This window comes from Amblyraja radiata, chromosome 36 (assembly GCF_010909765.2).
Source record: "Amblyraja radiata isolate CabotCenter1 chromosome 36, sAmbRad1.1.pri, whole genome shotgun sequence".
Taxonomy (NCBI): domain Eukaryota; kingdom Metazoa; phylum Chordata; class Chondrichthyes; order Rajiformes; family Rajidae; genus Amblyraja; species Amblyraja radiata.
The window spans coordinates 13617510-13629547 of NC_045991.1; the positions used below are offsets into that span (position 1 = coordinate 13617510).

Here is a 12038-nt window from a genome sequence, read left to right on the forward strand (position 1 = left end):
CCCCAAGAATATCGGGTGTCAGTTGTGGTGAAGAACCTTAGGGATTGTAACATCCAGTCCTACTAATCAATATCAAAAAAATATTGTAATTCAAGGAAGATTGTGCTGATCACTTCGAGCTCAGTCAGGAGTTGTGCAGAAGAATGTTCTTCAGATGGACATAAATGGTGTCTTGGTTTCACTTCCCATCACCAACGCCAATGCACAACAGTGTTGTAACAGTGGCCTGGATGTCACTGGTTGGATCTCTGGAGTGGCTATTGTACCCATTCAGAGTAGGCTAGGGGGCCAGAGCCCACAGAGTAGGTTAGAGGACCAGAACACACTCCCTGTAGTTTAGGGGACCAGACCCACCCCCTGTAGTTTAGGGGACCAGACCCACTCCCTGTAGTTTAGGGGACCAGAACCCACTTAGAGTAGTTTAGGGGACCAGAACACACTCTCTGTAGGCTAGGGGACCAGAACACACTCCCTGTAGTTTAGGGGACCAGAACACACTCCCTGTAGTTTAGGGGACCAGAACACACTCTCTGTAGTTTAGGGGACCAGAACACACTCGGAGAAGGTTGGGCTCCTAACTGAGCCTAAGCTGACTGTCCCACTTCATGTTGATGAGCAGAGTGAAGGACTTTATCCCAGGAATGCCTGATGCTGTTGTAAGGTGGGCAAAGACAGCAGGGTTTTAGACTACTCTGTGCCAATAATCCTCACTGTGATAAAAGATTAAAACATATTTAAATAAAGTCATTTTACCACCAGTTGCTTTAGGCTGGAAGGGGATGGATCCATAGTGAATACCTTCCTCTGTATCTGTGGAATTAAGTTGGAAACAAATAATTTATTTGTATTTGAAAAAGGATGATTTAATTCAATGCAGGGTCACGATACGAAACGCTGATCATTGTTGTCCCTCCATAGATGTTGCTCGACCCACAGAGTACCTCCAGCAGTTTGAAAAAACCCTCCATGAAAAGTCACATCTCCTAACCTCCTTGTTTTGACTTCTTCCTGGGACGGTGGAAATTACAAAGAGAATTTGAGTTAATTTGGCTCGTGGAGTTTAGAAGAATGACAATGGCTCTCATGGAAACATAGACAATTCCAACAGGTAGACCAGTCTGGATGGAGGAAGATGTTCCCTGTTGGGGGAGACCATGACCAGGGGTAAAGGTTTAAGACAACAGACAATAAGGATTAAGATGAGGAGAACAAAGAATCTGTTACATTCTCCACCACATATTTGACTGGAGCCAAATCATTCAGTACATTTTAGGAGTTGTTGAATTCATTGACAGATACACAACAATGGCGAGATACAGATACAGGTACAATGACAATGTTGCCTGCAGCAGCAGCATCAGAGGCATTTGGACTAAGGCAACACACCACATAAATGAAGCATAAATTTCAAAGACCACTGGTTAGTGGAAAAAAGTCTCTAAAACACAAAATAGAGACCAGTCATATGTGGACTAAGATCAAGGAATATGGGGAGATATGATCAGCTGAGGTTCAGTTTAGTTTATTGTCATGTGTGCCCAGGTTCAGGGAAAAGCTTTTGTTGCATCAGCAGAAAGACAATATATGAATACAATCAATGCCGTTACAGTGGAACACAGTGGAACACAATTGATCCGTACTGTGGAACAAGGTAAGGAATTTATATTTTTCTCATTAAAACACGAGCAATGTCTGATTTATTGAAAGGTTCCTTCAGATTTTTCAAGAAAGATTACTCTGTTGTTCATCAGATTCATGAGAAATGTGATCTAAATTCTGGCAAAAACAATACTGTCCACCATTTGACCAGCACTGCAGAGGTACTCCAGATGGCCAGCCCTGCCGGCAGTCTGTTCGTTTTTTCATCTTTTTGTTATTTTAGCGTTTGTTTAAAGTTTGTTTTAATGTTCTTCAGTTTTGTTTTATGTGGGGAGAGGGGGAAAACTTTTTTTTTCAGGTTCTTACCTTCCCGGAGAGGTGATCATTTTTCAGATCACATTCTCCTGGGTTAGGCTCTGCGGCCTACCATCGCTGGAGTTGAAAAGCCGCCTTGGACTGTGGGGCGCGGACTTAACACCGGAGCGGATCCCTTGCCTGGGATCGCTCCCACCGCGGCCTGCGGACTTACCATCAATGGCTCGCAGTCTCGGGAGAGGCTATTCGGGAGCTCCAACGCCGTGGAAGGTTCAACCAGCCATGACACAAGGTTTAAACGCCCGGCGTGGGGGAGCTGACATCCCCCCGATGCAGGAGCTGAACGCCCCGACTTGGAGGACCCAAACGCCACCGGCTACGGGAGTCAAGACCATCCCGTTAACGGAGGCTCGAGGCCCATGGCCGAGGAAGAACACTAGTGAAGGACTTAAGCTTTATTTTGCCAGTGAGGAATGTGTAGGAGTCACTGTGGTGGATGTTCATGTTGAAATGTGTTTTTGTGTGATCTGTTGCTTTTTAATTGTATGACTGACCTGGCCAATGAAATTCATCGTATGTTGCAAAACATACTTGGCAAATAAAACCTGATTCTGATTCTGTCTGAGGTGGAAACAAAGAACTGCAGATGCTGGTTAATACACAAAGGGACACAAAGTACTGGAGTACTTCTGCAGGTCAGGCAGCATCTCTGGAGGACATGTATAAGGTGATGTTTCAGGTCGTGACCCTTCTTCAGACTCACAAGAAGGGTCTCGATCTGAAACATCACCTATCCACCATCTATTAATGATGCTCAAACCATTCTGAAATGTTGTTGTTATTTTCACTTTAGAATAAAACCTGAACTAGTGGCAACGTGCATTGGAGGCATTTCATGCTAGATGATATTTTGTGAAAGGGATGGTGACTTTTGGAAGGGCAAATGTTGTCCATTCTTTAGAGAGCCACTAACCAAGCTGTTAATCAGGATCAACAATAAATGAGGAGTGTGAATATGTTGTTCATGGTGATGTCTCAACATTGATGGGTTGGCCATGATAGTCCAGTGAAAGTTAGTCAATTGACCAATGCAGAGTAAGACCTGCAGTTGGATGAGGAAGATTGTGGCTGAGGGGTGAATTGACACAAGAGAGAGAGACTGTTGAATTGATCAATTAGTTTGTGTGTTTGAGGTTCCCTTCCTCACATTCTTGTTACAAAACTGTGAAATGTGAAATAGGTTGCTTCATCAAATACAACACCTGTACAACTAGAGATTCATTGACAGAGTCATCTATTTACCTTCTTCGTTGTGTTCCTAGTCACAGACATATATTCAGTAACACGGCTCATCTCCGGTACTGGGGTCACATTGATTTCTGGAAAATAAGTATTATTTTCTGATTAAGACTTTAATTCGGTTTGATTTTAAAGAAGCAACAATCCAGTGTTTAAACTGTACCCCATTAATAATGAGATCCACCAGAATGACCAGGAACATGACTTCAGATGTACGTCAGATACATTTAATTGTGGGATAAGACCATGTGTATAAAATCAGAGTCCATGGAAACACAGTGTTCCCTAAATTATGACCCATGGTACACAAGGCAAAGGTTTCCCTTGAAGTTTGAACCACCAAAGTGCAGTGGAGATACATACCTTGGTCTCCTGGTTTAGTGGTGTTAGGTAAATTGAATGGATTAAAGGCCGATAAATCCACAGGGCCAGATAGGCTGCATCCCAGAGTAGTTAAGGAAGTAGCCCCAGAAATAGTGGATGCATTAGTGATAATTTTTCAAAACTCTTTAGATTCTGGAGTAGTTCCTGAGGATTGCAGGGTAGCTAATGTAGCTTTTGAAAAAGGGAGGGAGAGAGAAAACAGGGAATTACAGACCAGTTAGTTTAATGTCGGTAGTGGGGAAACTGCTAGAATCAGTTATTAAAGATGGGATAGCAGCACATTTGGGAAGTGGTGAAATCATTGGACAAGTCAGCATGGATTTATGAAGGGTAAATCATGTCTGACGAATCATATAGAATTTTTCGAGGATGTAACCAGTAGAGTGGATAAGGGAGAACCAGTGGATGTATTATATCTGGACTTTCAGATGGCTTTCGACAAGGTCCCACATAAGAGATTAATATACAAACTTAAAGCACACGGTATTGGGGGTTCAGTATTGATGTGGATAGAGAACTGGCTGGCAGACAGGAAGCAAAGAGTAGGAGTAAACGGGTCCTTTTCACAATGGCAGGCAGTGACTAGTGGGGTACCGCAAGGCTCAGTGCTGGGACCCCAGCTATTTACGATATATATTAAAGATTTGGACGAGGGAATTGAATGCAACATCTCCAAGTTTGCGGATGACACGAAGCTGGGGGGCAGTGTTAGCTGTGAGGAGGATGCTAGGAAGCTGCAAGGTGACTTGGATAGGCTGGGTGAGTGGGCAAATGCGTGGCAGATGCAGTATAATGTGGATAAATGTGAGGTTATCCACTTTGGTGGCAAAAACAGGAAAGTAGATTATTACAGAATGGTGGCCGATTAGGAAAGGGGGAGATGCAACGAGACCTGGGTGTCATGGTACACCAGTCATTAAAAGTAGGCGTGAAGGTGCAGCAGGCAGTGAAGAAGGCGAATGGTATGTTAGCATTCATAGCAAAAGGATTTGAGTATAGGAGCAGGGAGGTTCTACTGCAGTTGTACAGGGTCTTGGTGAGACCACACCTGGAGTATTGCGTACAGTGTTGGTCTCCTAATCTGAGGAAAGACATTCTTGCCATAGAGGGAGTACAGAGAAGGTTCACCAGACTGATTCCTGGGATGTCAGGACTTTCATATGAAGAAAGACTGGATAGACTCAGCTTGTACTCGCTAGAATTTAGAAGATTGAGGGGGGGTCTTATAGAAACTTACAAAACTCTTAAGGGGTTGGACAGGCTAGATGCAGGAAGATTGTTCCCGATGTTGGGGAAGTCCAGAACAAGGGGTCACAGTTTAAGGATAAGGGGGAAATCTTTTAGGACCGAGATGAGGAAAACCTTTTTCACACAGAGAGTGGTGAATCTCTGGAATTCTCTGCCGCAGAAGGTAGTTGAGGCCAGTTCATTGGCTATATTTAAAAGGGAGTTAGATGTGGCCCTTGTGGCTAAAGGGATCAGGGGGTATGGAGAGAAGGCAGGTACAGGATACTGAGTTGGATGATCAGCCATGATCATATTGAATGGCGAATGGTGCAGGCTCGAAGGGCCGAATGGCCTCTACTCCTGCACCTATTGTCTATGTTTCTATGTTTACTGGCCCATATTTATCCCTCAGTAAATAGGAACATATTGAGGGCAAATTGGAGACCATATTTTCTACATGACTACACTAGCGATACTTCAACTTCTGGCATGTTTATTTGATATTGGTTTACACCGGGGATGGTGACACAATCACCACATGGTCAGATCATTGCAGATCACCACCTGAACAGCATCATACAGCAGACTCCTCATGGCAACGCAGGTAGACAGGACAACCCACATTGCATAAATAATGCTTCAATTGAACACAACAAGTCTGAAATCAATTTCCCAACAATATAAGCACAAACAGATACTTTTCTATCCAAAATAGATTGTTCTTTTCTCCTTGTAACAAAGATAACATTGTCATTGATAATTTGGGGGAATCTGTGCTGCATTAAGGATGCCTTCATGTACTTTACCTGTAGGCTTGTGCCTTCTTTGACACCACACCACTGCCAGTATAATGACGAGGAGAAGAGCCAGCCCTACGATAATTCCAACAATGATGAATTTCAAATCGTAAATCTCTGTCAAAGTAATAAACACAGAGTTCACATTTGTAGAATAAATGGACATCATTCAAAAGCTCCCCCAAAGACCAGGCATTAACCACACTGACTAATTTAGATCAGAAGTCTTGAGTTTAACGTGATCCAGATTAACTGAGACACAAGGTACTACAGATGATAGTTTACCAATAAAAGACACAAGGTGTTGGAGAAACTCAGCAGGTTAGGCAGGTGACATTTCGGGTCACAGCCCTTTAGTCTGAAGTAGGGTCCCAACCCAAAACCTCACCTATCCATGTTCTCCAGAGATTCCGCCTGACCCGTTGAGTTACTCCAGCATATTGTGTCTTTTTTTCCCAGATTAATTGACCTTACTTAAAAACATAAAAACATAGAAAATAGGTGCAGGAGTAGAGGCCATTCGGCCCTTCGAGCCTGCACCGTCATTCAATGTGATCACGGCTGATCATCCAACTCAGTATCCTGTACCTGCCTTCTCTCCATACCCCCTGATCCCTTTAGCCACAAGGGCCACATCTAACTCCCTCTTAAATATAGCCAATGAACTGTGGCCTCAACTACCTTCTGTGGCAGAGAGTTCCAGAGATTCACCACTCTCTGTGTGTGGAAAATGTTTTCCTCATCTCAGTCCTAAAATATTTCCCCCTTATCCTTAAACTGTGACCCCTTGTTCTGGACTTCCCCAACATCGGGAACAATCTTCCTGCCTCTAGCCTGTCCAACCCCTTAAGAATTTTGTAAGTTTCTATAAGATCCCCCCTCAATCTTCTAAATTCTAGCGAGTACAAGCCGAGTACAAAGATCAGAGAGCCACAACTTGCCTCAGTAGCCATCAGTTAGAGACTGTAAACATTCACACAAGTTTCTATCTCTTGGTTACAATCAGCTGACATTTCTCAGGCAGGAGATGGGAGCTGATGGTTGGCTGATAAAGTAGCTGATTCAGCTGTGATACTTCCCATTGTACAGTGGACAAATGTCTATCATAGTCTAAGCCTGAAACAATGGTTGAATGAGCACTGCTGACAACAGAGTGGATATTGCCCTCCAATTTCAATCATCTCTAACCAGGAGCACAAGAACTGTAAATGTTAGAAATATTCAGCCGTTTGAGCAGTATCTGTGGAAAGGGAAACAAGTGAGTTCATGTTTTGTCAGATTCAAAGAAAGGATCTTTGGCAATAGACAATAGGTGCAGGAGTTGGCCATTCAACCCCTCGAGCCAACACTCAACATTTATTAACAAGACAAAGTCCACATACAAACAAGATATACAAATCACACAGCAGCTGTCAGAATCACATCAGATCATCCTAGAGTTCTGTCACAGAAGCATCACATTCACAGGCACCCACGCAAGCTCATCATATTTAATCCAACTTAATATATAATCACCCGTTATGTTAAACCTTCACTTGTATGTCACTAGAATAACATATTTTGTCATTGATGGCCACTATGTATGTACTTATACACAGTCACACACATGTCTGTACATATGGTTCCAAATACACGTATACAATACCAATCGAACTCCTCCCCTCCACTGGGGCTATGGAGAAATCGTGTCCTTAATCAGTCTTGGCAGTTGTAGTAATACCGATGTCCACATAATGTTGAAAGCATCTGTCCTTAACTGGAGTTTAGCTGTTATACTTTCCATCATATATACACTTTTCAATCTTTCCCTCCACTGTTGAACATTTGGTGACTTTACATTTCTCCATGACTCTGTAATCATCTTCTTTGCAATCAACAGCAACCCCCCAAGCAAGCATGTGTGTCATACGCTAGAATTTAGAAGATTGAGGGGGGATCTTATAGAAACGTACAAAATTCTTAAGGGGTTGGACAGGCTAGATGCAGGAAGATTATTTCCGATGTTGGGGAAGTCCAGAACTAGGGGTCACAGTTTAAGGATAAGAGGGAAGTCTTTTAGGACCGAGATGAGAAAAACATTTTTTTTCACACACAGAGAGTGGTGAATCTGTGGAATTCTCTGCCACAGAAGGTAGTTGAGGCCACAGTTCATTTGCTATAATTAAGAGGGTGTTAGATGTGGCCCTTGTGGCTAAAGAGATCAGGGGGTATGGAGAGAAGGCATGTACAGGATACTGAGTTGGATGATCAGCCGTGATCATATTGAATGGCGAATGGTGCAGGCTCGAAGGGCCGAATGGCCTCTACTCCTGCACCTATTTTCTATGTTTCTATGTTTTGGTATCTATATTTTCTGGATTCTCTCCTAGTATGAAGCATGCCGGCTCCAGAGGTAGATCCACCCCCAAGATTAGCTTGATCTCCTCCTGAATGTCTATCCAATATTGATACAATTTGGGACAATCCATAAAATCTGGATATGATCACCAATCTTCCCACATTGTCTCCAGCATAAATCTGAGATGTTGCTGTATCTTGCTAACATAAGAGGAGTCTGAAATACTCTCATTCTAGTTTTCCATTCAAACTCCCTCCAGGCGGGGCTGTTTAACGTATGAACAAAAGACATGTCTTTTCCCACATTTCGTCAGTAATAATAATATTCATTTCCAATTCCCATTTCTGTTTCGTTTCTATCGTGTTTCCTTTTACATAATCTTGAAGTCCTTTATCTAAATCCTGGTTCAACCAGATGAGTGTTTGAGTACACAGCGGCATGCAGTAAAACATGACATAGATCAGGTCAACTAATACTGACTGATCTACAGTCAGATCAGTAACAGAGTGAGGGATATGGGTGGAAGTGGAGCAAGAACATAAAAGGAAAACTCTGCAATTGGAAGGGGTGGGAAATGAGTTGAAAGAGGAAGGGAAGAGAATAGGATCACTGGGTGGTGGGATAAATGCGTGCACAATGAAGGGGGGGAATGGTGTTCAGGAAGTGTTATTTGAAATTTGAGAATTCATTGATCATAACAGAGTTAGACAACTCAAACTGGAAGAAAATATTCCACTCAAATGTCTGGACCAATAAACGACATCAAAACTCAATCATGACTCTAAGTATGAAGAACAAACCCTTATCACTTACCACTGGGCTTCTGATAGTTTGGGACAACAAGCCAGGGCAGGTCATGATCAAACAAAACACATCTCCAGTTCCCGCTGCCTCTCTCAGCTTTCTGAATAACCAGACTCAGTGATTTCTCTTCCTCAGTCAGTGCCTTTTCTCCAACACGTTTGCCATCGCCATTGATCCAAACCAGTCTCATTGACCAGGTGACGTGAGACACAGAGCAGGTCAGGGTAACGTTGTCTCCCTCAGTCACTGCATCAGACGGTTCAGCTGTGACTGTGGAAACAAGCAGGTTGTTTACATTTTAAACAATAAGTTCATCAGTAAACTCAGTTGCAACATTCTGACTCCTACCTTTCACTGTGATTAGATCAATGGTGAGAAACAGATTTTGTTCCAGATAACAGGCGTAAACTCCGGCATCTTGAAACACAACGGGGACAATCCTCACATTGAAATCCTTGCCATCGAAGAGTTTCCCTGAGGTCACCAGTCGATTCACGAAGTTGGTCCCATTGACATTGATGATGATGGGCTGAGAACGGTCTGCAGATGCTATTACTTTCTGCGGTTCAAGGTGATGAGGTGACCAGGTCCACTTAGCACGGGAATAGCCACGACCATAACTCCCAGAACAAACCAGGTGAAGTTCACTGTGACCGGTGCTGGAGCGGTAAAGTGTGTATCTCCCATCATGTAAATCTGTATCAGAGAGACAGAGGATAACTCCTTTCAGTATTACAGTTACTGTGCCATACACAGATTCTCAACCGTATTCTTATAAACATTTGTGGTGTTTTGTTCAACTTATCAAGTTTCAAATGTAACATCTTTCATGAATGCCGCACTAAACTCATCAGATCTTTATAAAATACAATGTGCTGTACGGCAGTAAGTTGCAGTGAAGTTTGGATATTCCACTCTACATTTCAACATGAGGTTGGCCCCCACACCCGGACTGTCCGGGAATGTCCCGGGATGGAATGAAACCTCCCGGAGACTCCCGAGAGCGGTGTGGGAGGTGAATGTCTCTGTCAGTCTGCAGGAGGTGGTTCAGGTTCAGGTTCGGGTTCAGGTTCAGGTTCAGGTTCAGGTTCAGATTCGGGTTCAGGTTCAGGTTCAGGTTCAGGTTCAGGTTCAGGTTCAGATTCGGGTTCAGGTTCGGGTTCAGGTTCAGGTTCAGGTTCAGGTTCGGGTTCAGGTTCAGGTTCGGGTTCAGGTTCGGGTTCAGGTTCGGGTTCGGGTTCAGGTTCGGGTTCAGGTTCGGGTTCAGGTTCAGGTTCGGGTTCGGGTTCAGGTTCAGGTTCGGGTTCAGGTTCGGGTTCGGGTTCAGGTTCAGGTTCAGGTTCGGGTTCAGGTTCGGGTTCAGGTTCGGGTTCGGGTTCGGGTTCGGGTTCAGGTTCGGGTTCAGGTTCAGGTTCGAGTTCAGGTTCAGGTTCGGGTTCGGGTTCAGGTTCAGGTTCGGGTTCAGGTTCGGGTTCAGGTTCGGGTTCAGGTTCAGGTTCAGGTTCGGGTTCGGGTTCGGGTTCAGGTTCAGATTCGGGTTCGGGTTCAGGTTCGGGTTCGGGTTCGGGTTCGGGTTCAGATTCGGGTTCAGGTTCGGGTTCGGGTTCAGGTTCAGATTCGGGTTCAGGTTCGGGTTCAGGTTCAGGTTCGGGTTCAGGTTCAGATTCGGGTTCAGGTTCAGGTTCAGGCTGTGGACAGAAGCAGCCCAGAGGATGCCTGCACGGGGACTGACCCGGACACGTTGGCACTTCAAGTGGTACGGCTCATTCCCATTATTCCCACCATCCCTCTCCCATTCACACCCATTGATTCCCTATCCTTCCCTGTTCCCGGGTCCTGCTCCCAGCTGAATGCTGATCCCAATCCCGAGTCTGCAGCAGCTGGAATCACTTCAAGCAACACCAGACTCGGAGAGAAGGGTCAGTGTGGGGAGAGGGGATGGATTGTTGTTCAGTGTTGATGTGTGGGTCGGGACCCCCCAGTGTGTGTGTGAGCAGCAAGTGCTGGTGACTACACTTTCTATCTGACACTTTGATGTGAGTCCTGTATCAGTATCTCAGTCTCAGATACTGGAGCATTGATGGCAAGATGAGTCCTGTATCAGTATCTCAGTCTCAGATACTGGAGCATTGATGGCAAGATGAGCCCTGTATCAGTATCTCAGTCTCAGATACTGGAGCATTGATGGCAAGATGAGCCCTGTATCTCAGTCTCAGATACTGGAGCATTGATGGCAAGATGAGCCCTGTATCAGTATCTCAGTCTCAGATACTGGAGCATTGATGACAAGATGAGTCCTGTATCAGTATCTCAGTCTCAGATACTGGAGCATTGATGACAAGATGAGTCCTGTATCAGTATCTCAGTCTCAGATACTGGAGCATTGATGACAAGATGAGTCCTGTATCTCAGTCTCAGATACTGGAGCATTGATGACAAGATAAACTGACAAATACTTTACTGAACAATGGTTACAGAAAGACATCTCCCTCCTGTGCTGTGTGTGTGCCTGTCACCCAGAGACAAGCAGGCAGCTGCTCCACACAGAGACTTTCTGGAAACTTCTCCCTGATCATTGCAGCATTTTATACTGGAGAGCAGTTGGTCACTGCCACAATTCTTCACGGAGCGCACACATAATATTACAAGAAGCACCGTGTTACAAGTGTCTACTTGATACCCAATGGGAGGTGTTTACACTTACTGGTGTTTACAGTAAAATCTCCGTTACTTGTGTGAAGAATGTTTCCGTTTTCCCGCACTTCACACACATACAGCTTCCCATCCTTCACTGTAACGTGTTGAACCATCAGATAGACCGTGTTATCCAGGCGGATCTGATCACTGTTGCTCCTGTTCTGCTGGGATGAGTCCATGGGTCTCCAGTGAAGACTGACTGTATCTGAGAGTCTGGAGATGGTGCAGCTGAGTGTAACGTCACTGCCCAACTGAGCCCTCCGTGGACTTGCCTCAACTGTGAAAAACAGATCAATGAGATTCAGAGTGAGTAGTGGTTTGTACAAGTCTAGTCCCAGATAGGACAATGACATTCTTGCTTGCTGCAGCACAACAGAATATTGTAGGCATCAATACAGAACAGATCAGTGTGTCCATATACCATAGAATATTTATATATACACACATAAATAAACAGATAAAGTACAATAAGCTGTTATAGTTCAGAGTTTGTTTGAAGTTGTGTTTAATAGTCTGATGGCTGTGGGGAAGTAGCTGTTCCTGAACCTGGATTGCAGATTTCAGGCTCCTGTACCTTC

At 44.3% G+C, this 12038-nt stretch overlaps 1 protein-coding gene and 1 long non-coding RNA gene across 2 annotated transcripts in view; both read right to left on the minus strand.

Moving 5' to 3' along the window:
• The window catches only part of LOC116966258, a 7608-nt gene extending 1892 nt beyond the window's left edge, over positions 1-5716 (minus strand). Inside the window, exons 1-2 of the long non-coding RNA XR_004409946.1 lie at positions 5631-5716; positions 754-810 (exon numbers count right to left, since the gene is read on the minus strand). This is a non-coding gene — a long non-coding RNA (uncharacterized LOC116966258). The remainder of the gene's footprint in view (positions 1-753; positions 811-5630) is intronic.
• Positions 5717-6832: 1116 nt separating this feature from the next.
• Positions 6833-12038, minus strand: part of LOC116966229 — a 43790-nt gene continuing 38584 nt past the window's right edge. The window contains exons 4-6 of the mRNA XM_033012374.1: positions 11468-11737; positions 9112-9459; positions 6833-6861 (exon numbers count right to left, since the gene is read on the minus strand). Of these exons, the coding sequence (XP_032868265.1) occupies positions 6833-6861; positions 9112-9459; positions 11468-11737 (647 nt within the window). The remainder of the gene's footprint in view (positions 6862-9111; positions 9460-11467; positions 11738-12038) is intronic.